At 39.2% G+C, this 25,443-nt stretch overlaps 4 protein-coding genes across 8 annotated transcripts; 3 read left to right on the top strand and 1 right to left on the bottom strand.

Moving 5' to 3' along the window:
* Positions 1-537: 537 nt before the first annotated feature.
* LOC112288727 (fatty-acid-binding protein 1) lies at positions 538-3,577 on the bottom strand. Of its 2 annotated transcripts, XM_073537317.2 has the most exons (6): positions 3,438-3,577; positions 2,985-3,265; positions 2,173-2,296; positions 1,703-1,952; positions 1,107-1,198; positions 538-985 (listed from the first exon to the last, which is right to left on the bottom strand). In XM_073537317.2, exons 2-6 carry the CDS (start codon positions 3,249-3,251, stop codon positions 849-851), a joined length of 870 nt encoding a protein of 289 aa, XP_073393418.1. In that variant the 5' UTR covers positions 3,252-3,265; positions 3,438-3,577; the 3' UTR covers positions 538-848. The 2 variants fall into 2 exon arrangements, with proteins under 2 accessions (XP_073393418.1, XP_024389002.1); XM_024533234.3 differs by lacking the exon at positions 3,438-3,577 and having other exon boundaries at positions 2,985-3,340.
* Positions 3,578-9,943: 6,366 nt separating this feature from the next.
* Positions 9,944-15,758, top strand: LOC112288812 (uncharacterized). Of its 2 annotated transcripts, none has more exons than XM_024533411.3 (9): positions 9,944-10,896; positions 11,084-11,603; positions 11,754-12,510; positions 12,660-12,799; positions 13,263-13,599; positions 13,962-14,121; positions 14,375-14,548; positions 14,883-14,973; positions 15,185-15,758. In XM_024533411.3, exons 1-9 carry the CDS (start codon positions 10,369-10,371, stop codon positions 15,439-15,441), a joined length of 2,964 nt encoding a protein of 987 aa, XP_024389179.1. In that variant the 5' UTR covers positions 9,944-10,368; the 3' UTR covers positions 15,442-15,758. The 2 variants fall into 2 exon arrangements, with proteins under 2 accessions (XP_024389179.1, XP_024389180.1); XM_024533412.3 differs by having other exon boundaries at positions 9,971-10,896; positions 12,663-12,799.
* A 2,759-nt stretch (positions 15,759-18,517) lies between these two features.
* On the top strand, positions 18,518-22,139 carry LOC112288910 (calcium-dependent protein kinase 1). Of its 3 annotated transcripts, none has more exons than XM_024533646.3 (2): positions 18,518-19,530; positions 19,875-22,139. In XM_024533646.3, exon 2 carries the CDS (start codon positions 19,914-19,916, stop codon positions 21,402-21,404), a length of 1,491 nt encoding a protein of 496 aa, XP_024389414.1. In that variant the 5' UTR covers positions 18,518-19,530; positions 19,875-19,913; the 3' UTR covers positions 21,405-22,139. The 3 variants fall into 3 exon arrangements, with proteins under 3 accessions (XP_024389414.1, XP_024389412.1, XP_024389413.1); XM_024533644.3 differs by having other exon boundaries at positions 19,822-22,139; XM_024533645.3 differs by having other exon boundaries at positions 19,811-22,139.
* Positions 22,140-22,498: 359 nt separating this feature from the next.
* On the top strand, positions 22,499-24,801 carry LOC112288912 (nucleotide pyrophosphatase/phosphodiesterase 1). Its single transcript, XM_024533648.3, has 2 exons — positions 22,499-22,517; positions 22,743-24,801. The coding sequence occupies exon 2, from the start codon at positions 22,757-22,759 to the stop codon at positions 24,191-24,193; it is 1,437 nt and encodes a 478-aa protein (XP_024389416.1). The 5' UTR covers positions 22,499-22,517; positions 22,743-22,756; the 3' UTR covers positions 24,194-24,801.
* The last annotated feature ends 642 nt before the right edge of the window (positions 24,802-25,443 follow it).

The following is a 25,443-nucleotide window of genomic DNA, read 5'->3' as shown; positions in this document are numbered from 1 at the left end:
CACACCTCAAGTCCACTTCCAACGGAAGAAGACTACAAAGATTCTGCACCTTCCCGTAGCTCTAGCACCACACACTGAGATAGCTAGCCTTTCCGCAGCGACACCACCACCGACGCAGCACCAAAAAAAACCCCAGTTGTTCCATGACTAGGCCAGCAGCCTCGCCGCTTGTCTCGACCAACAGCACGGAATAGTGGTTGGTGATGACCACCGTCGAAGACGAGCAGCTCTCACACCGGAACAATAACGCTAAATCCAGATTTCCTCGGCCACCAGTAACACCAGCACCAACACAAAACACAAAGCAACGGGGGAACGTAGTACCACACCGCCAAGAAAAGCAACGATCAGCAACCCGGAACAGAGAACTAACGTTTGCCGTTGACCAACCGCCGCACCACTGGAGTCGGGCTCCAGGCTAGAATCGTATTTCCATGCAATTCCAGAACTTTTTGCTGACGTGTGTACATGTATGTACACGTAACAAAAGAACATGAACGCCAACAGAAAACTGACCACTGGTGACACTAATGCATCTTTGATGAGTGTCACAATCAAGTTATCTATTACAAGTTGCTAGATGATATTATCGACATCCGCAATGCTGTACAGTAGAGGACATGAATAGGTCTCTCGCGTGTTTAGAGGGATGTTGTATACTATCACCAAGTTACTCGGCAGCAGATCGCTCTTCAAAACGTGAGTTTCACATAAGCCAAATCAAATTTGAAATGCTAATAACTTTCTTTCATCGAGAAGTGATTTTTTGACTGTTAGAAAAATCCAGCTGCTGAACTTAAGATTGCAACTATAAGGATCTGACCTGAGGCTTTATTCCACTATTACTGTCAACAAAGCAAAGAAGCCAGATTTTGACCGATTAGCTTCTTCGCTTCCTTGTCGAAGGGATCATCGCCAATGTAGAGATCAAAAAGCGACCGGCATAGCAGGGAGCTTTGCACAGAACCAACTTCGGTCCCATCAACTGTCATACACACATGAATGAATACGTTCAGTAAGGTGGGTTTATCCTTTAAATGGACGGCTAAATTTCACGTGTAAAAGATGTAAAACATTGAATTTAAAATTGAAAGCACGATACTTACTTTTCGTCTGGAGGACGTTTCCGGGAAGTCGAGTAAGGTCAATGATCGTGCCTTTTGGCAGCTTGATGTCATCAGTGAACGCGCCAGTGAACCTACGAAGAAGCAGTGTAATTTCGTTAATTGATTATGAGGAAGAACATAACAGAATAATTTCACTAAGGATACTTAGAGAGAATACACTGCTCCAACAATATTATCTTTTCCAACCATCAGCGCTTGACCTAAAGCAGTGGCATCACAACCACGTAGTCATTTCATTTCGGATGCGTACCATGCGCTTGTCCTAAGTCATTCAATGCTTAACACAGAAACTTAATAACACTCAACACTAAAGAGTCGCTGCGGATGCTGACTGTACTGAAATCAAGTGAATTGTAGCAAAGAAGTCATGAACCTCAATGTTCCTGTGTTGTAGTATGTAATTATTCAGTATTCATCGAAAAGGCGTGTCAAACCCATTGTGCACAACACTTGATTTATCCTTCGTGAGTGTGTATTTGACGCCAGACAGTTCCTAAATGAAGTCTTCGTTTTTTTATCAAAGACATCACTTTTACACAGTGCGCACTCAAAGACAAATAAAGGATGAGTCAAACCTTTGAAGAAGTTCGATGTTCGCAGCGCCTCCGAACTTTTTGATTCGACTGCCTACAGACTCTTCAAATGCGCCCCGCACACTTCCGATCTTCAAACTCCCGTACACAATGACGAGCCGGACTGTGAGACCCACATCGCTTACCATCACATCGTCATAAAATTCTTCGTTCTTCTTCAGTTCCTCAGGATTTTCACTGCTATACTTGTTCCCTAGCTGGGATTTCAGACTTGCTGGGTCGACATACACGCCTGCCAGACCATATTGAAGACAAACATAAGTAAATTAATTTCCTCGTTGGCCAAAACATAAATGCTGTTTTGCCAAAGCACCTTCATTCACCACTACTGTAGACCCTTGGATATTGTCGTTCGATCGTAGCTGATGAAAAGCAGAAAACATTCGCTGAGGATACCTATCAGTGAAGTCGAGTAGCGTAGCGTGATATCCTCCTACGTGAAAAGCACTTACCGTAGGCATACACAGTGATTTTCTTCAATCCTAATATGCTTTTCTTCCGTAATCCGGTACCAGTGAATAACCGACCCTCCTCCACAACACTTGGGAACGTCATTCCAGTGCTTGGCTCCACAACCTAACAAACCCAATTTCCCCATAATCAATCAGTTCGAGATATCCACGAAGCATATAAATCATGTAGCAAAATTTTTGCCAGCATCTTCAGTTTTCGAAGTAAATGGTGAGCAGGAGACACAGAGCATACAAATGACTCAAATTGCGGTTTAGTGGGCATAAGACAACTGAGCCAGTCATCGCTACATATTCACAGACGAATAAATCCAAGAGATGTGCACTAGATTTAACAGATAGTCACCCTCCTTCCACATAATCATTCAGCGGTCTCGTCACAAAACCTTAAGAGGCAAATTGCAGAACATTTCCCATGCAAATCAAACAAATTGTATGTCATGGCCGCCTCCATCTATGTTATGACACACAAATATGACAATGTACCCAACGAGATCCACAACGATTACCGCACAGATTAAACATCACATATGACTCGTACATCGGCCTGCCAATACACGCCCTAACCCAAACAACTCAGTGAAAATGAAAGTGTGACATCAGGTTTAATATTTACTTATAATTCCTCCAACCCAGAGACAGGGTCTCCATGGCTCATAAAATTTCAGCAAATGGCAATTTTCAAAACCCCAATTTCTACAGTACGTCCCCGACGCGAATTTGAACATGAAAATCTATTAAGAACACAAGATCATTTCAAAAGCTCGAAAGAACCTGGAGTGATGATACAGTACCTCCTCCACGGGCTCTGCCCAAGCAATAGACGCAAAACGCGACACATCACACTTCCACGAACTCAAACCCCTCCACAACTCCTCAGCAGCCAATTTCCTATGTGGGGCGACCTCGGGTCTTGTCAATGCTAGCCCCAGGCCAACAACCCCAGCTCCCGCACCAGCCGCCGCTCTCCATCGCTGGGGAACCCCCCCATTCTTTACAAAACTTGTAACTCCGGTCCAAAACGACCGCGAAGAGAAGCTCGGCCCCGGAACTGCGTTCATAGCTACAGCGACTGCTGCTCACCACATACACCCACTTCTCAAAAACACAGTAACAGCACACTCAGCGAGACGCTGAAGCTGGAAGATGAGGAGTTTGTAATGGCGGGTTGATGAAGCTAACACACTACATTCCTGGCAGAGCGGAGGCAAACAGAATCACCCATTAGAGATGCTTTATCAGCACACCTATGATTTATCGCTGAAAGCGGGAGATCGTTCGGCTGGACTGCCAAGTGTAACTGCAACATTTGCAGTTCAGAGCTCGTAAACTCCGACACCGTGCATCGAGAGAATCGAAGCTTTGCAAGCATCGGTTCACGTCATTGCCACACTGCCATATTTTCTGTTACGAGCATCAGATTGCAATATTCTGTGAGCTAGAATCTCCGAAAACCGGAGATACATCTACAAATGCTCGTGAACAGATTCTGATGCTCCGAGAATCGATTCTTGCTTCGTCGACGTCGATCTCCAGAATGGTGCAGTTTCAAGTCTTGGAGAATGAATGTGTAGAATCTATCATCTAATTTCAAAAATATTGATCCATCGATTCCTAAATGATATGCGTTAAGACGGAGATTTCGTTCGTTGGTTGAAGTGATACCCCTGTAGGATGCTGATACCCTGTATCTCAGGTCTTGTCCAGTCCTTCGTGCGTACATCAATTGTAACAGTAGTGCCCATGTTTTCTTTTCCCTTGCTTTTTCTTCTCCAACACAAATAAAGTGAAATTTTATTGCAAAGGAAAAGAGAAATGTGGAGGACTCTATCATTTTACTAATGAAGGGAGGTGCTGTGATATGATTAGCAAATGTGTTAAATAACTACACTCTTTATTGTAATTAGTGTGTAAACTTGTATAGTTTGTATTCCTAATTAGTATAATATACACTATTCATAGGATAGGGCTCTCTAGTTGTAAAGTAAGTGGAAAACTATAAAAGCCCAAGTGCTTATCTGAGAACTATTGTAATAACATGTGGTACTTTGGTCAAGCAACTAGCACACTTTAATAAAATATACTTATTTATCAAAAAAAAATGTACTCACTCTTATCCATAATTAGTATGTAAATTCAAATAGTGTGTGTTACCAATTAGTGTAAAATCCACTATAAATTAGACATTCATGTCTTAGAGGTACTTTATAAATAGTGTAATACACACTAATTACATATAAGAGTGTAATTAGTGATACAATATTATTATTTTGTGTACTAGCTATGTCTTTGTATTTAAAGAAGTCCTAATAAGATTTTTTTAAATTTTTTTTATAAAAATATTATATCTATATCATATATTCTAAATGATTTTGTATATCTTGGTATATTTTATGGCTTTCATTGGTATTATTTTTATATAAACATGTTTCATGCATTTTTGCCATAATTGGTCATCTTCAATCAATCTTTGTAATATATTTTGATAAAAATTTATACACCTTTTTTAAAACATTACCATTAGATTGATCTAAATATTTTACATAATTATTTTTAAAAAAATTAAATATGACTAATTAATAAAGACAAATCTCCTTGATACTTAGTAGCAAATAATGTTATTTTTTAAGATAAAGTATTAAATATTGTGCAATAATAATTTGCTTTAGATTAACACAACTAATTCAAAAATATTGATGCACTACATTCATATATTTTTAATAGAATGGTAGTTTTAAAATTGGTAAATATTAATCCATAATTTACTTGCAATGCATACTAAAGAAATCATTTTTTAATTTTTGTTAATAAAGATATTATTTGATGACTTGATTTTTTTCATTTGATAATCACCAAATCTTTATTCAAAATATGTTAAAAAGATCAACTTCTTTTCAATCTCTTTTGATATTCTTAATATTTAATAATTAAATATGATAGTCTTAAAGAAGGATGTTGGTCCATTTTTTATTAATTTTTACTACTAGAGAAATTTTATATTATTCATTTAGTATCTATTGATCCAATTTGATTTTATAACTCATAAATGATATTTTTCTTGTAGATCATTTGAGTATTATAAGTCCAAAGTCTAATTTTCTATAAATTAATAGAATACATAAAAAATAGCACTTTTATAAGATTAATGATTATAATTCTTTAAATCTAATCTTCTGTATTGTATACAAGATTATTATCATGGTATTCTAAGAAACTACTATTGTCTTTAATATTTTTGATATTTTGATATGACATGCTAATACTAGGCTTTTATAAATATGCTTTTATATATAGAGAAATTTCTACTATATTGCAATTTAAAATAAAAGTGTAACTAATTTTACAAATGAAAATTAGTCAAGTAGACAATTCTTACATAGAGAGTACAATCTACTTGTTTTATCTAAATTTCTAAGTTTTTCTATTAATAAAGTTTATAAATATATTTTTTAAAGATTACACTGTAATAGGAATTTCATTTTTTAAGTATACATTGTATGATAGGAAGCCAAATTTGATATTTATTGCTTCTACTAAAATAAACCAACTAAGTTCTCTGTGAATATTTGAAATTTATAAACCAATCCTACAAAGTCTTGCTGAGTGTTGTTTTAAGAAGTGATGTCAAATAAAAGGTAAATTAAGATAGTAACAAAAATCATGTTATAAGTTTTTTTGTATGTTGATTATTCTAAATAAGTAATATTATTAATTTATAAAAAATTAATGCATTTAAATATCAAAGAATTAATTGTAGATTGATACCCTTTTAAGATAGAAAAAAAATATATATATATATATATATATATATTTTTATTAGTATTTTTTACAAAAATTATAAAAAATATAAAAAGAGAAAGAATTTTTTTTTGAATAAAATAAATTCTGAAAAAGATCTAAAATTTCAAAAATAAAAATAAAAATAAAAAATGAACCGTCTGTTTAAATTCTAATTCAAAAACCATCAATTATAGTATATTGAATAAAAAATCAAGATTTAATATGTATTAGGCCTCCACGAAGTTGAATTTGATGCAAAACGGAGGTTTTTCTATTTCATTAAATTATTTATTTAATTATTAGTTATTTTATTTTTAAAAAAATTATAGAAAATATGATTTGTTTATAAAATAAATTATGTTAACAATAATTTGAGCTGGAATTGTACTACTTTTTTAAAAAAAATTTATCTCCTATTTAGAAAAACTACAAGTATCTAATTAGTAAATATATGATGTAGAAATCCATTGCAAAATAAATCTGATATGTTATTATTGAGTACTTTTAAGAATATATTATTTTAATTCTATTTTTAATTATATTTAAAAATAATAATTACACCAAAATATTTCATAAAATTCTAGTTTTTTCTATTAATGTCTGATACTTTAATTGCTTGATTTATTTATTTTTAATTTTTCCTTGTTTCATCTTTCTTTTTTTTATATTCATTTTTATACATGTACTTTAGAAGCCACACAAAAGTTTAATTGAATGCTTGCTTGATTTTATTTTTTTATATTTTTTAAAAAAATTATGATTTTATAAGATTTTTGAGAATAAGAGTAATAAAAATATCTGATGGTGAATTGATTGGAGTGAGTTCTTTCCTTTGGTCTACAAGGTACGTAATTTAATTATTTATCTCTTGTGTGTTCTCACTGAACTTGATTGCAAAGTTGTTTACATGTTATTTTAACCAACTTAAGTTTGTAAAATACATTAGCATATATTTCTACTTGAGTTTTAATTGTAATATTGCATAAGTTTGTAACTTTGCTGTTTCATTTTAATAAGCCATACAATATTATTTTTTCAAATTAGAGATTTTTTATTTATCTAATTTTTTTGAAGTATATTTATAATTTACTAAAATTATATATATATATATATATATACACATACATACATAGCTCTTTTATAAGCTTTTACATTGTGGCATCTTTTAATAAATAATCTTTATATATTAAAATATGCATTGTTTTGTGTTTAATATTAATGATTCTCTAAACAAAGAGACAGTTGACATATAACCTATTTCTTAATACACTATAATTTGTATGTATGTTAATAGTAAAAATATATATATAGAAATTTTGTCTAAAATATCTATAATTCTTTTATGTCTAATTGCTAATTATTATTTTTAGAAATAAATATTATAGATACTCTTTCAATAAAATTCTAATTCTTAACATTGATTTATATGCAATTCCTAAAAATTTATTCTATAATAATCATTGGTTATTAATTGATTTTGGAGCATACAAACCAAACATCTTTTTGCAATAGTTTTAAAGAACAAACCTATTATATGCATCCTAATTGAATTTTTTTATTCTCGCAAATTTATTGAGACAATCTTGAAATGATCCACATAGCTATTATATTTCTACTTGTCTTTAAATTATTTATAATCTTAAAATAAAAATTCATTTCGATTTTTCTAATTTTTATTTTTAATTCTCAGTTTTTTTTCTCTTATATGTTGTGCTCTTAAATGTAGAAGATATCAATGTCACAAATATTACTATACAACTTATATATAGATATATTTAATTTAATACAAATATTTAGTTCTTACTTGTTATGTAAGATGACTCTTAATTTTATATTAATTTCATAAATAGGCTAAATTATAATATAGGTTTTTATTTGTCATTTAAAATTATATTTTTTATTTTTTTATATTCTTTAGGTTGTCAAAATTTGTTTTTGTCCATTTTTGGACTAACTTCAATTTTTATTGTCTATAAGATAGCACCTTTTGTATATTGTTTGTTAATAGAAGAGATCCAACCAAAATTAAGATGGATGATTTATTTGCTTTCAACTATTTTTTTAAAAACATTATGTAACATTTCTATGTTTTAACTATGCCTATGGAATCTCAAGCCTTTTGACTTCAACATATTATTGTAGCAAATTTTGTAAATATATATCTATATCTTTATATATATATGCAAAAATAGTATTAAGATCTAAGTTTAAGAGGTGTCAATTTCTTATCCGAGCTAAATATATATGTTGTAGTGTAAATAAGATGATGTTGGACAGATGTTCCAATTTATTTATTTGATGAGATCAAATATTCTTTCTTGACAAAGTTTTTAATTAAATATTTATGAATTCTATTGTCTCTTTGTAATTATTTATTTACTTACGATACTAAAAATAGAATATTTTAATAAAAAATTAGGATAATAATTTAGAAAAAATTATAGAATTTTTTGATGTTTATAAAATCCAAAAAATAAGAAAAAATAAAACTAAAATCTATTATACTATATTATACTTGAAATTCTTAATGGTGTATGTTCACCACCAACACAGTTGCCACAATGAAAGAACTTTAGCACTATCTAATAGAACAAAGTAGTATAAAATGAGAGCTATAAAACCTACATGTAGCAAACAATCAATTTTGTAAAAGGATCTTTAATTCTAACTTATAGATGAATATAATACTCAAAGGCAAACAAGCAAACATCAAGTTAGTATTAAGAGGGGAGTATTAAGCAAGGACATAATCTTTTATTAAAACAACTATTTCTATGCTTTTAAAAATAGAATGTATGCTACAAAGCCTATGCCATATAGTAAATGAAGCTCTAATATCCATAGTGTACTAGACTCATTTCTAAATAAAGTCAATAAGTTTAACCTTTTTATTGCTTTAAACTATCAAACTACACCATTTTATTTTAAAATATAGCATCTTTCTTTCGACTATCTTGTGCCACTTTTATCACTCTTAGATTAACAACTTAAACAAGCAATCTAATTTTCTTTAAACATATCCAACTCTTCATTCCAATAAACATATGTTTAAAATATCTATGCTAATGTTAGATGAGATTCCAATCCTCCAAATTCCCCCATGAAGGTCTAAGATGACCCTATGTCATTTAGACCTTGTGATGGCATTGAGGTACCAAAAGTGAATGCTGAGGTTGGTGGTTTGATCTCGAGCAGTAAAATTCCCTCTATGCTTAATGGAAACTCTTGCCCAAGAGATTAACTTCCTTGGCGTGTCAAAATAATAATTATAATAATGATAAATCCCATGGTTGTGGCAATTGCAATGGAACTTGCCTTACCTCACATTGTCCTCACAAAACTAATTAGAACTACAAGATTGGTTACTCAAGGTATCAACATCAATCCTATTGAACTTGATGAATCGATTGGTTCGGATGTAAGCCTTGAGTCACTAGGGCTAAGCAATACGGCGTGCCATCCCTTCTTCATCTCCCCACCTTTAGTTGGAACCCCTACAGCTGCCAACCCTAATATGGACTTCTCCAATTGCACATCGTCTTTCAAATTCAAAGCTAGCAGTTGCTGTCTTCAATGACACGACCTCTTCCACTGTAAACCACAGGAACAAACTTCACAGTGCATCATCACCTAAGGCTCGTTGAGAATATACACGAAACAATCGTGACCCAGTGCACATTTAACTGCATTTTCTGCGACGAAATTCAATGTCAGCTGCAGGGCAGAAAATGAAAACAAAAATCCGAAGGAGAAAGAGGGACAACAAAGGGTCCTTAAAATAGTGAACACCCACAACCAAGTGACTTTGTGTGTGTGTGTGTGAATGCGAAAATGTTGGATTTCCAGGAGCTTGTCCACACCACAGCTGCTCTGTTTCCACTTGTTCCCGATTTCCGTAAGCCTTGTGGGCACCAATCCCAACCACTCCCACCTCTTTCCATCTGCAGCAGCAATCTCTTGTTACTTATCGTCGGCCATCCTTTTGTCTGAATAGATTTTTTTTTATGTGTTTAAACATACGTCCCTCAGCACTTGCGGTTCTTCGAAGGACGTCGCTACTTGAGGATTGAGGCTGCTGGCTCCAGCTCACGTTAAAGGAGCATGAATTTTGTGCAATAATCCAGAGGTTGTGGTGCTTCTGTGATCAGGCTCCGTTGGGTTTCTACAAAATTTTGAAACTAGGGTGTGGAGTTGGTGAGTTGGACGATTTGTATGTGAATTTCTTAATTGAGGATAGGGGAATTTGGAAGATTGGAAGTTGTTGTTTTCCAGTGGAGTGGATTTAGTGCTTCTAGTGTAACGTCGGCCATGTTAGCCTTCGCCGGAAAGCTCTAGTCAGGTAGTGAGGAGTAATTATCAATTTGGGGCTCTGGGGGTATTTTCTAGGGATCCCTGGCGATGGGGACTCTCACTGGGACGCTTGGTCTTACAATCCTGCAATCTCAGTTCGCCAGAAAGTTTCGCTCCTCGCGAATTCCTGACTTTCCAGGATTGAGTGCACACAGATTTTCAGAGTCGAATTCCTTGATTCTAAAAAATCTTAGACAATCTCAATACTTGCGGAACATACCCTACACTCAGCCTCTTTGCCCCGCATCCGTATCATGGCCCTACGAGAGTTGGGAGACAGAGTCTTACGAAGAGGATTCGACTTGGTCACGGAGTGGGTTCCTGCAACCGGAAGGAGGTCTCGAGCTTCTGGCTATGGCGTTAGGTGTTTTGGTTTCTGTTTCGTTGGCAGTTTGCAGGAACGGTGCTACAGGGGTTTCACTAGGATTTCTCTCTTGTGCGTTTCTCACAGCAACTTGCATTGCACTTCGCAATCAAATTGCGAATCGCTGTGAGTCACTGTTGGCGCAGTTCAATGCCGTGCAAGAAGCCTTGGCTATCCAACTTTCAAGCATCCGTAGCAATGTATTAGTTTGGGTAAGAAAATTTCTTGCATCTCATCTTGGTCGGCATACTTGAAAATTGGAGAACATGTAATCTGGCTACATTCTTGGTTTCTGGAGACGTGCATCGAAATGTTGTTCGAGATGAATTCTAGATTCTTGAACTGCATATCCCCACATTAGGTCTTCTTACTTTTAGTTTGAAATGCCTTTTAATGCAGGGAACAGGAAATGGCGCTACGGTTACCATCCGTGACGGTGAATCAGCCTCGGTTCCGGCAACCCAGCATTCTCAAAGGAGTCAGGAAGAAAACCGTAGGGAGGAAACAAATGAAATGAAATCTTTAGAAATAGAGACAACCTTGTTGGACATATCCAAATCTGTTGCTCAGCTGGCTATGGTTGTTGCAAACCTAGACAACAAAATATCAAGTATGGAGAAAGTTGCTTCTGATAATGCGGCTAAGATTGAAATTCTCACTCTTGGTTACTCGAAACGTAATAAGTTCGTGGAGGAAGACACAACAAGGGTTTTAGAAGAATGCTCGGAAGAGTCTAAGCCTTTTATGGAACAGGTTGGAAATACTTCGACTGCATACTTTACTAATACTGAGCCACTGCAGAATGGAGCATATAGGAATGAGGATTTGATTGTTAACGGAAGCGGAGCTCAGTTGAAGTGGGAAGAGGCGGTGATCAAGGACGAGAATATAAATCAAGTCAAATCGCAAGTTTTCGAAGGTGAGATTACAGTGTTGTTTCAGGTGATCATTATATCTTGACAATTTAGCTATCAGTTAACTTGGCTGTGATGATTGCAGAAACAATCCGTATTATGTCTACAAATATAAAGCTCAGTATCCCAAGCTATTTGTACATTTGATGTGCCAGGTTTTCAATCTTCAAAGACCCCGCTGACGTCGAACAGAGTCGATGTAATTTTACCTTCGGAGTATGACAGTAACGTTAGAGAAGACCAAGTTTCGTTAGTAGAAAGTAATTTTATGGCGGTCCCGAATGGAGCTGAAAGCAGCAGGATGAGCCTCAGTCAACCTACTCTATTCAAATTTTCCAATACACAGGTTGGAGATACTTCGATGGAATTGTTCTTTCAAGATGCTGGAGTTAGGGTTCCACAAGAAGATGTTGCAACTACAACTGAAGAGCCAATGCAGTCAAAGCAGAATATCACAGCTGTAGAAATACCCAAAACTACAAGGAATGGTGCGGAAACCGTAGTCCAGCCAGCAGTTACGAAATCTAGACTTTCTTCTTCAGTTCGTAACAGAGTTGAAGAGGATACTGTTGTTAGGGGCAAGTCTGCACAGGGAATGGAAACAGTGTATAGCAAGTTTGATGGTCAGAGGCAAGATACGTCAGATGGAAAAGCTATGAGGATCGCAACTAGCAGGTCAAGCGAATACGTAATGGAGAGCTCGGAAAACTATAGAGCAGTTCCTATTACTGTTTCACGACCAAATATTCAAAGGCTAAAGAGGATTATGAATGGCACAGATCCATCTGCTGTATACGCTGTGACTCTGCCCAAAACAAAACCTAAACCTGCGGAGAGTTTGGTGGTACGAGCCTCACAATCAGATGCTGGGTGGGATGATTATGAAGCGAATGACCGTTCAGGTGTCGGCAGGTTAGTTTTCTACAACTATGTTGAGCTTGTTTTGTACCTTCAACTTTTGTGAGATTCCCGCTCTGGAGGGAAGTTCTGTAAGGCTTATTGACTTCATGTAAGTTGCATTTTTGAACAAACACGTAGTGACCTGGTGATTCTTTCAACAGCAGAGGAACGACACGCTCTCAAGGTGAAGAAAGATCTTCCAGCAAGACCGATTATGGTCAAAGTCGGCGGCGTGAAAGTCCTTCCGATTCCGTAGGTGCGGACTTCGGTGGTAATGGCAGTTCTAGTGACACTGATAAAGGTACTAAGATTTCCGAATATGATACTGAAAGTTGGTTTGCCACAGAATGCTCTGGCATGCTGTATAAGCACTAGTATCCTGAAGCTGTAATCTGAAGTATCCTCTGCTAATTTCAAATTTAAAACAAAAAATCAAAAGAAACAGGCAAGGAAATGCCTCATGAAAGAGTTTGCATCTAGAGTGCTGCCTGGAATGCGTAGATGCAGTGTTCAATACCATCATTTTTAGATCAATTACGTCTGTCAAGAATTTTTAAACGTATTTGAGGTATGGGAGACTAGTTCCCTTTTTTGTTGAGAATAGCGTGTTTCGGAACGCGGCGTCTCCTCTCACCCACTTCTATTGTCATTGCTGTTATGTCCTCTACCTCCTTAGATATTGTGCAGGACATGTCATATACTAGACCCAACTTCAATTTTGCACAATAGGACTCTGCTTGATTTTAACGAGGCAAATTTTACAGGGGGTAATGGTAGCAAGAGACGACAGGCCTCCTTTCGAAACTCAGATTTGGATTATGATTCGGGTGGAGACAGTGGGGCAGAATCACCCACTTCTCAAGATAAAAGACCGCCTCCTGCAGGTCCGTCGTATCCTTCAGAACGAACTGACTCATACCAAAACCTCCCTGGGCCAAACTCCCCAAAGCCAGGAGATGAAGCATTCCGACAAATAATTGATGAAGTCGAGGCTTTGTTGAAGGAGGGAAGGGAGGGCCTTGAAGGTCGTATTGAAGTGGATGTAGCAGATCGCATGCTATACGAAGCTGCCAATCTCTGTGCAAAGGCCTTTGAGATGAGGTATATACTTTTATTACCTTCAATTTAGTAACCCTAAATGTGTCATATGCTGTTTCTTTCATAAGATCTTCGGAGATTAGAGTGGAAGAAGTGCTTTACTTCAGTAAAGTCATCTCAAGCATGAATTATCTTAGTAAGGCATTCTGTTTACCTACATTTACAGTATCAAGACTCGCTCATTTTACGTCTGTAATATTTTGAAGTACCATCACTTCGTGGACTCTATCCCACATGTTTAGCGAAATCCCACTCTTCATAGAGCAAGTGCACTTAACACGTCATGTCTTTAATATATTTTGTTCAATGTTTAGAACTCTTCATTGATTGCCACTGAAATTAGCCACATGTTTGTTGCTGCGCAGGCCTTCCAGTCTCATAGCGGTGGGCTTATGGGGAAATACACTCTTACTTCATGGAGAGCTCAAGTTGCGGTTTAGCCAGAATCTTCGAAGCATGCTACCTGACCCCCCCTCGAAGTCATTGAACAGACGAGAATTTAGGGAAGCTGAGGAGGAGAGACTGGTTAGTTCCGGCCCTGCCTCATTCCAGATTGATTATGTCTTCCATGCATTCTCAAGCTCACCAAGCGAATGTTTGTTTTGTAGATTATCGGCACTGTGACTTCAGTCATGCACATCCAAAATTATAAATTGGATTTACATTTTCTGCGATCGCTGTTTGTTCACGCTGGATTTATTTTTCGCTGTAATTTAAATTCCGAAATTTAATCCGCTCATGTATCTCACCGTTTATTAAATGTGGGTTGTGGCTACAGGAATTGGAAGCAACCTTACAAGATGTTTGCGAAGAGTGCGAGCAACTGCTTGTAGAGGCTGGTCGAAAATATCGTCTAGCACTTTCTATGGACCGGACGGACATGCGTGCTCTTTACAACTGGGGGCTAGCCCTATGCTATCGCGGCCAACTCATTGCTGAAGAAGGCGGAGAGGTTTTTATTTTTTATTTTTATTTTTATTTTATTTTATTTTTTACTTCCTCCATGGCCATCCAGCAACCCAGTGAATCATCTGTTGCTAGATAAGTTGGATTCCCCCTGAATGTATGGAAATAGAATATATAGGTGCAATCCAGAGGCCTTGACCACGGTTTTTATTTTATTTTGTTTTATTTTATTTTTAGTTTAATTTATTTATCGAAACAGCGAACTGTTGAGCAAGAACAGCATAAACTCTATTATCCAGTTCGTATCATGTGTTATAATGTCATCAAAGGTGATGGAAACTCACACACCTGGTTTTGCTTCATATTTTGCTGTGTTTCAGACAGCTGCTCAAGATGCAGATAAAGTCTTCTTAGCTGCCATTGACAAATTCGAAGCAATGATGGGTCTCAGTGACGAGTATGCCGCAGGGGGTAAGTAATCCAGAACGATTTCATGAGCCTACTGCTGACACCTGGACATCTATTCTATGCAAGTGTGGACACTTTTCTTTCCATTTTTGGTTGTTAATGTAATTAGGCGATTAGTTCTAAGAGCCGTCCCAGCACAGGTGTGGTCACGATTTTTTTCCCAGCCCCTCATCGAATATGTCCTTTCTTACATTTATTTGATGTTATTCCGCAGCTTTGCTAAATTGGGGATTAGCTATGCGCGACCGTTCCCGTCTTCGACCTTTGGGAAGCAAAGACCGGCGAAAGATAATGGCTCAGGCGAAAGAGATCTTCGAAGAAGCTCTTCGTCTGGACCCCAACTATGGTCAGGCCAGAGGGGCTGTAGCAGCGTCTACAGTGGAGTTGAAGAGACTTCAGGAATACGAGGAAGAGCCGAGGGAGTCCAGAAAGGCACCAAACTCAAGAGGGTTATTGGACTGGTGGAGTTGAGTCGCCCTAATACTGCCTCTACGTGTTTTACATAAACTTGTACTATGTTTTCTTTCCTTTTCTTTTCCCCCTAAAGGTCAGCTTAGAATGTAGCAACACGAGTCATCACTCTATTGTCCTCATTTAATCTTCAAACTGAAAACATGTCGAGCAACATTCAGTAACGATTATACACGAGAAAGTCAATCAGCTTACAACGCACTTGTGTACTGAGGGCCACAGTGAAGCTCCATTCGCCCTTATATGGATGACAACATATAATTGTTTGTAGCTGCTTTCATGAAATCAAAGTCTCGTGCGAAAAATGCTTGACGATATGCATGAATTCGTTGTGTTCGGGATGCTCTATGTCATGCGTCTCGGATTATAGCACCCTGCCGTCGTCTTTTCCTGCAACAAACTTTCGACCGTTCCAAGAACTTTCGAATAGATCACAGCTCGGGAGCATTTGCCACAGCACCTACCTTTCTTTGCAGTATCAGTTTCACTAAAGAACGATACAGTGGCGAAATGCTGCATGCTCCCTTAGCCCAACAGACGGCAATATTCCTTGAAACATTAAAACTGTGATCTTTGCACATGATCGTGTCATGAAAGTCCATTAACTCAATTCTGCCTCCAACCTCCAACAAAACATGGAAAACATGCGAGTAAGCGAAACTGTGGAGGTTCTCGAAGAACACCCCCTGGAATCATGGATCATTCACCATGCTTCATCACCAGTGGAAGCATGCCATGCGTTACTCTGCTATCAATACAAAACTACTGGGACTGTTCCAAGTCACTGTATAAGGTTCATAAGAATGCCGCCGAAGAATGTCTTTCATGCATCCCTCAAGCACAGATTCCTGGTGATTTTTTACTTTTTTTTTGGCTTTTTCAAATGTTCGTATGTGCAGTCCTTTCTTCTGTGAGATGATCCATCTGCTCACGCAACCCACAAGTGATCTGGAACACGAAAGTGTACTTGAGTCTACGCTATGCTTCCCAAAGCAGCTTCAACTGTGCTGAAGTAGCACCACAATTGCAGCTGGGTTACTTTAAGATGTAATATAATAGTGGGTGGTAGAGGGGGAGGAGGAGGATGGAGTGTGAGTTTTTATAATCGTGGCCATGTAGAGTCAAATTGTTGTGCAATAAAGTTTACGCTTGTTGATGTCGAAGTTTCACCGATAGGTTAAAAAAGGTGTGGTGGGTGCTGCATCTGTGTTCACAAGGCAGTGCTTTTTGTTGTGTTGCATCTAGGGACAATCGTGGCCCTTGTCGAACTTAGAGTCTGCATCGGAAGAAACAACTCAACTTCTTTCTCTTTGCGTAAATGATGCTTTTTTATTTATTTTATTTATTTATAAATAAAATTCTCCTTCTTTCATTCTTTTTTTTCTTCTGAAGTTTTGCAATCTCAGAAGCATTTTCTAGGTGTCCCCTGATATATGGCTTTCAAGTCGTAAGAGAATAATTGCAATGCATGTTCACAGTATAATATCTACAAAAGCACGCATATGTTTACATATATATATATATATATATGTCCACATATACATAAGTCATAATAAGTCATTTAATTTTTAAAATTTGTATCTTAATAATGTATAAACAACATAAAAAATCAAGTCTTTTTATTGTTGTATTAAATATAGGTTCTTATTATTCAGCATAATAAGTAAAAAATAAAAATAAAGCAAGAATATTTCATAATTTTTTTTTTTTTAGCCACATTTAAAAATGCTCAAAGTCAATTTCTTACAAGATCTGTGTATCATTCTATGGTAGATCACAACTTCAAAAGGTAATATTCTTTGATTAAATAAAAACAAACAGATATTTCTTAGCATTGAGCTATCTGTATTCAATCTAACATGAAATAGGTATAAATATATACAATACTTTGATTACAACTAATTTTCAATACATCACGCTCCATCTTTTATAATTTCACGCACCCCTTTAAACTTGACGGCAATAAAAATAAATAAATAAATAAAAGAAACAGTTTTAGAAAGAATACACTTCTTTTTCATCTATTGCCATCCACAAACAATCAATTTTCATCCATCACGCTCACAACATTCATGCTTGGCAGCCGTCCAACCGTACAACATACTCTTAACTCCAACGGAGAGTCACAATCCGAAATAAAAATATGAGAAAAAAGAATAACAGTGTGAAAAAGGATCTCGAAACCACCTTTCGCCCCCCTCTTAACTTCTTCATTGGCTCCTCACAAAAGGATTCCTCGAAGGGTAGTTAGTAGACACATGTTCACCACATTGGGGCTCGCATGGATAGGGTCACGTCATCAACCGGATCTCTATTGGCCAAATCCTTTTTAAAAGAGCTTGCCTCATCCCACAAAGCTTCTACTATTCATCCATCCTTGCGTTCATCCATTTGGAATTCAGGGATCGCAGGTGGCATTGGCGTGGATAAAATGTCCTGTTGTTTGCGAAACCTCCTAATCATGAGGATTCGAACTCGGAATCTGGAACTCCACCTTTTTCTCTTTCTTTCCTATTTAAAATAAGTATTATTGGAAAGCAAACTGATTAACGAGTGAACAGGGAAACTGGGAAAGATAAAAATAGATAAAGTAAAATGAGGGAAAGAAAGGAAACGGAAAAGTAGGGGAGAGAAAGTAAATGGAGAGAAAGTAAAAGAGAGTGAAGAAGGGTTTTCTCGTTGTGGACGTCCGATTCAGCAACCTCAGTCTTCGCCGCAACGACAATTCTGTCAGGAATTGGTGTCGTCTATGTCCACTCCGACTGGGGACAACCCAGAGGGACTGGACATTCAAAATCGACGCTGATCCATCCATACGACGAGATCTCATCGTAATGTCCGGCGGTCAATCGTCGTTGTGTGCCAACGGCGGCGATGTGCTGTGAATCGTCACCTGACATCGACAACCGTACCAGTCTCCCTTCCCCGCAGCCGAGTTAGTTCCACCGAGCTGCTTCTAGTCGCTTCCATCCTGCAATTGCCGCCATCAGCGATGGTGATGGAGCCCGCCAGCAGCAGCTGCAGTAGATGAGTACTTGAGCGCCTCCGCTCCCAGCACGCCACTGGGGTTTGTCTAAGTGCGCCTGCCTGGCCCCGTCGCCGTTGTATCGACACACACTGTTTGTGTGGCGTAGGGGTTCTTTCATTTACACGCAGTCGTGGGGCGGTTGCATCGTCTAGGGTGCGCATTCCTGTGATTCAGAGGCTGACCACGGTGTCGCTGCTTTGTGTTCCAGCGCATTGTTCTGCGCGGCGTTTCCTTCTAAGTTCAAGGGTTTTGCTTGTCGATTGGTCGCGTGAGTGGACGTCGAGGGCGGAGATCAATAGCCTCGTACATACAAAGATACATTCATACACACATACAGCGGGTGCCGTGGTAAGGGTTTGGAATGAATAGCCTACTTAGTGTTTTTTTTATGTTTTTAGTTGCAGCCCTTTGTTGTGTGCAGGGGTAGTGTAGGCCGGTGTACGTAAGGTTTGCCGGTCGAGACGTGAGATCCTTTCTTGGAAGGGTTTGGGAGAGGTTGTTTCAAGTGCAGGTTGGTGATAGTTCTCGTTATCAGAGTGAGTGCAGAGTTTGCGAATCACTCACATATCGTTCATTATCGTTAACAGAGTTTGCTAGTGTGAGGAGTCTTAATGCAAGTTGTAATTTTCGCCGATATCTTCGATACGAGCCTTAGGCGTCTAGTTGTGTCTTCGAGTCGGAGTTCGGAAGTTTGGAGGAAGGAGTATTGCTTGCCCTCTGCCTCTTCTCAGTTTTTCTTTCGCCGCCGCGCCGAAGTTGGTCCTCCACCGAGAATGAATAAGTTTCTGAAGCAGGGAGAGGACTTCGGACCGTAGAGAAAAAAACCTTTCTCGTTGGTGAAGCATACTTGGGCACACTTTTCGGCCATACGCGTTCTCGGTCGGGGGAACATGACCAGCGCCTCGGATGTTGGATAATTGATTTCGCAACTACGCTCGGGCTGACACTCTGTTTTAGAGTTTTGAGCGGGGTTCTATATGCGTCGCATGCCGGTAATGGCTGTGTGGATGTCGAACACCGGTGACCCTTGAGCATATTATCGGCCACATCCTCATTCTTTGGTGAGTTGCTGATCATTCTCGCCCTTTTCTTTACCGTGCCGTGAAGATTTCAATGGGAATCTTTGACATTCACACAACCCTTGGAAGTCGTCGATTGTTGGCAGCAACAGCATGTCGTGTCAATGCCGGGTCTTAGAAGTATTTTCTCGACCTGTGCCACATTCAAAATCCGCTTTCAGCGCGTGTGAGCAGTGTTACATTTCGAGCATATTGCAGTAGTGTGGTTAGGGAGTGTCCCGGTGCCTTGGCTTTTAAATTTAAATTTTAACAAGTCGCGTAGTTTTCTTGCAGGTTCAGTGCTCACTGGTTAAGTGCCACATTAATCAATCGAATTTCATTTGCAGTAGTTTGGAGGTTCTCTGTGTCTATCGGAGCTTGTTTCTATGGCGGATTTTGAAGTATTGGTCGGCTTCCAGGAGCATGTGCCCCTCCCTGCGCTGTTGCAAAACGCGACGGATGATCTAGAGAAACTATATTCTCTCGGGAAGAAACTGGGAGAGGGTCAATTTGGAACTACGTATCTCTGCACCGAGCGTGCGACAGGGTTACAATTCGCTTGCAAGTGCATTCCCAAGCGAAAACTCATCTCCTCAGAGGAAATCGAAGATGTCGGCCGGGAGGTCGAGGTTATGTATCACCTCTCTGGCCACCCTAACATCGTCACCCTCAAGGGTGCATACGAGGATGCCACCAATGTCTACTTGGTGATGGAGCTTTGCGAGGGTGGGGAGCTTTTCGATCGTATTATTGAACGCGGGACTTACACGGAAGCAGAAGCTGCTCGTCTGACAAGAACAATAGTTAGCGTCGTCGAAGCGTGTCACAAATCTGGTGTTGTGCACCGGGATCTGAAGCCGGAAAATTTTCTATTCAAGACCAAGGAAGACGATTCTGTTTTGAAGGCTGCGGATTTTGGCTCGGCTAGGTTTTTCGAGCCGGGAGATGTGTTTACTGATATTGTCGGAAGCCCCTACTATGTTGCGCCGGAGGTCTTGGATCGGCATTACGGGCCAGAAGCTGACATCTGGAGTGCTGGGGTTATGTTGTACATTTTGTTGAGCGGTGCTCCACCGTTTTGGGCAGAGACAGTGCAGGGTATATTCGAGAAAGTCATGGAGGGGGAACCCCCGACCTTTACCGCCGATCCTTGGCCGAACATTTCGGAGGTGGCGAAGGATTTGATCCGAAAGATGTTGGATCCCAATCCAGAAAAGCGGCTTAAAGCCCACGAGGTTTTGAATCACCCTTGGATTCGTGAGGATGGTGTGGCGCCTAAGAAGCCTATCGCGTCCCTCGTCCAGTTCCGGATGAAGCAATTCGCTGCGATGAACAAGCTGAAGAAACTGGCAATTCGGATCATTGCCGAGACGCTCTCGGAGGAGGAGATAGCAAATTTAAAGGAAATTTTCACCGAGATGGATAGCGACAACGATGGTGCCATAAGCTTCGAGGAGCTGAAAGCGGGTCTGCTCAGGGTGGGGACATCCCTCAAGGACGCTGAGCTATTCGACCTTATGGATGCTGCAGATGTCGACCACGATGGCATGATTGATTGCGGGGAATTTCTAGCTGCCACTCTGAGCCTTAATCACATTGAATTGGAGGAGAATCTCATGGCGGCCTTTCAGTATCTCGATAAGAGCGGTAGCGGATATATCACCACCGATGAGCTCCTCGCTGTCTGCTTCGAATTTCACATGGAGGACGTACGCTTGGAGGATCTTTTACATGACGTGAGCATTGGCGCAGACGGTAGTATTGACTACAAGATGTTCGTGACCATGATGCGCAAGTGCAATGGCGGCATGGGTCATCAGAATCTGCGGTGTACCCTGGGCATCACAGACGTTCTGACACTAGAGGAGCAGTACTAGTCACTTTTTTCTCTTTTGAGTGCCATGGAACTTATTAGGATGTGGGTGGCTTGTAATTTGGAGGAAATTTCAGAAAAAGTAAAAAACAGCTATACAAAAACTCGGAAAAGGACCTCCTATACTCCTACAGTTTTGATAAATACTATAGAAAGACAAAGCATCAAAGCCGGTCAGGAGTCGAATGAGGGGGATGATGAGTCGACGTCGGACATTGAGCTTAATGTGTAATTGCGTTGCCGAATAGAGATGGATGCTTTAGCCCTAATTACTCAGTTGCAGTTGCTGAGACACGAATGATTCAAAGTTGGAAGCCGTTAAGGAGGGTAGACTACAGCGGAGCTTCTCGTCATCTCCACTGAGCGTGTTCTATTGTACTCTGGAGGAGAGCTTTTCCTACTGTAGAAATAAGTAGCTAAAAGGTTGAAGTAGATACCTGTCGTTCGTTTTTGGATGACTTGGATGTAGTTTTGTTTTGTAACCAGTGGTGGAGGTGCTCTCTATACTCTGGATATGCTTTGTATTTCTAAATTACTCGTGTCCGTGAAGCCCTTCTATGGCAATCCTTCTGCTTCGGAGGGCTGAAGAACAGATGGACCTATAAGAGTATGTAGTCTTGTTTGAAGCTTGAGTGTAATGTATCGGCTAATGTGGTGGCGTTGTTCACACCTAAATCTTACGAAATCTATGCAAGAGTGGCCTGATTTTGAAATGCCTGTCAGTCTTGCACTTTATTTACACTTGTTAAATTCTACAAATTCCTATCTTTTGTTTTAGGGTGTCGTCTGCACATACTGCAAGACGATTTACCATTCCGCTTACACATTGTTCTATTTTGTCCCATCTTGTTGAAAATTTCCTGCTTAAACTCTCAGACGTGGTGAATCATGGAACTTCCCTTTCCAATCAGTACTTGGTTTCAGTAATTTGTTTTTGGTATGATTCCCGACGAAAATATTTGCCTCTAACTGAAGAGATAAATAATTCTTTCCCACAAACGTAGCAGACGCACTCAGTGATGTACAAGAGTTTGCCAGAAAGCTACGAACGATGGCCAAATTTAGTCCATATACTGTTGTACACTGTCTAAACTGGGATGCATTTTATTCCGTAATGGTACTTGAATGAGAGCATCACTGTTCAATTGACAACCGAACACCGTGTAGTCCTTCATGTTCTGCGAGATAAGGTTTTTATGATGCGGAATGCGTGTTTTGTTTGTTACGGCAGCATCAGCAGACTTGAATTTGAGTGATGTGTACGTTTTCCATCATGCTTTTTAAGCCTCATCTACTTCTTTTAAACCCCACTGAATTCGCTAGGTTGTGAGTTTATTTGCAGGGGTAACGTTACCAATGGCGATCTCCAAGGCAAAGCCCAGCTTGAGCAATGCTCATCACAGTGAGCCTCTCCTGCCGGAGTTATACCCACAGACTGCAAAAGAAAGCACAAATCGTTACATCAGGCGGAATTGGCTGCTGTGGGCGACGACATTTCCTTTTCTCAATGGGTTGGTGGTATGGCTGGTGATGAGCTCGTTTCGAGATACGGGGATCGGGGAGGGCTGCAACAGATCATGGGGCGCGGCTCGGGCGTTGAAGAAATTGGACAAGCCGATGATTATCTTGATAAGCTCGGATGGGTTCAGGTGGGGATACAACCATAAGGCACCGACACCAAACATCGACAGGCTGCGGTTGAATGGTACCGAAGCGGAAACGGGGATGATCCCCGTGTATCCATCGCTAACCTTCCCAAACCATTACTCCATTGTTACAGGGCTGTATCCTGCATGGCATGGGGTTATCGGCAACCACTTCAGTGATCCAGACCCCAACAGCACGGATAGATTCAACATGCACAACCATAACCCTAAGTGGTGGCTCGGGGAGCCCATTTGGGAAACGGTGGTGAAGAGCGGTATGAGTGCGGCGGTATATTTCTGGCCAGGGTCCGAAGTTGTAAAAGGGTCATGGACTTGTCCTCGGCTCTTTTGTCCGAAATACAATGGGTCGGTGCCTTTCGAGGAACGCGTGGATACCGTGTTAAGTTATGTGGATTTGCCCTCTGAGCTGAGGCCTAGCCTGATCGCTCTCTACTTCCAGGAGCCCGACGAGGAGGGCCACATCTACGGGCCTGACGCCCCGCAGATCACTGATCAAGTTGTTCGTGTTGATCAAATGATTGGGAGGCTTATGGACGGGCTGGGAGAGAGAGGGATCCTAGATGATGTCACGATAATCATGGTTGGAGATCACGGTATGGTAGGATATTGCCAAGACAAGATGATATACCTTGAAGATTTGCATCCGTGGATCGATATCCCCGATGAGTGGATTGACACATACTATCCTGTTCTGTCAATTCGACCACCGCCGGAAGTGGATGTGCAGTCTGTTCTCAAGAACATCACGGACGGGTTAGCCTCCGGAAAAGTGGAGAATGCCGACTTTGTGAAGATGTACCTGAAGGAGGATTTGCCCGCTCGGCTGCATTTCTCCGCAAGCGACAGGATTCAGCCGATTATCGGAATGGTGGCTGAGGGCTACAAGTTGGTTGCCAAGAGGACGAACGAGTCCATGTGTGGGGGAGCTCACGGCTACGACAATGCTTACCTCTCCATGCGGACAATTTTCTTCGGACACGGCCCCCAATTTGAGAGAGGCAGGAAGGTGCCGTCGTTTGAGATAGTGCAGCTGTATAATGTGATGACGTCCATTCTGGGTATCTCCGGCGCTCCTAACAACGGCACTCCTTCATTCGTAGAATCTGTTCTGCTGCCGAAACCTTAAACCCTTCTGAGCTAAGGAAAGTTTCGAGCTGCTCCGTTGCACCGATCCTCTCCAGAACGGAAATTTGTTGTCCTTACAGGTGATGGCAATGTGGTTGGTGTGAAGATGCTTCAACAGATGATTGATCTGGCAGTCTCTTCTACCTCACAAAACATATAGCCTTCTTCTTTTTCTTGTTAAGTGCCCATTCTTCTCATCTTTCTCAAATGCCATGTTTTGTTTGTATGTTCATTCAACTTACCATTGCAACGCTAGAATGTGCAAACTGATATATAGCAGTCTCATCCTTGGCCATCGGATTTTACTCCATCCATTTTCATCAAATGGAAGTGTTTGATTGGTGTCGGTGATTTGTTGCTGTAGAAAAAAGTAGCTCCAGTATGTCAATTTGCCGAAAACTCTGCACAGCTGAGGGATTCTGGAACAGCTTACTGTGGACATTCACACCTTCGATTGGTTCTCTGTTGGGTTGTAGTATCAAGGATTCTATTGACTATTGGAGGTTACGGTTATTTTTAGGTCAAATATTTGTTGAGACATGACTGTATATATCAACATTGGCATTCTGTGTATACATGTTACAATATGTATATACATATACATACACATATGATCTCTAAAAAATAAGCTGTGATATGCATCTCTTTGCTATTTGAAGAATAGATTGTAATTGGAAAAAGGAACCAGGAGGATAAATTATAATTTGAAAAGAGAGCCTGGGTTCAGTTACAATGAAATATTAGGTGAAGAATCCTCCGTTTAATTTTGTTTCTTTTTCTAATTCTAAAATTGCTCAAACTTTAAGGATATCGTTTTATTTGGTTGTAGGACAACTGAGATTTTTTTGAAATTATATAAATATATATATTTTGGACTAGTGTAGTTTATCATATTTAATATTGCCGTGCAAAATGAGGCATAAATCTTAGCATTAAGCTAGTTTGACTTGATGAAGATCTTGTAATTTTTTAAGATCCAAATTACTCATGTGTTTGTGCAAAAATTATGAGTATTTGAAGGTTAGAGAGTATTCCAAAAGAATTGAAAAAAATTAAACCAAATATTATATACCAAACATTGAGGTCTAACTATCTAAGTATCTATAATGGTCAAAACCAATAATTGTTGGTGTTAGCCAAGATAGATTAAATAAGAGAAATCATTAGAATAAATTAAAATAGACAAATAAAAAAAAAGATATATAGAATATTTGACATACTTGATGCATGGAGATATGTTGTAATTAAGTA

The sequence above is a fragment of the Physcomitrium patens genome, chromosome 11, assembly GCF_059467195.1.
Source record: "Physcomitrium patens ecotype Gransden chromosome 11, ASM5946719v1, whole genome shotgun sequence".
Taxonomy (NCBI): Eukaryota; Viridiplantae; Streptophyta; class Bryopsida; order Funariales; family Funariaceae; genus Physcomitrium; species Physcomitrium patens.
The sequence above is the reverse complement of the archived record's forward strand: the minus strand, read 5'-3'. Positions and strand labels throughout refer to the sequence as shown.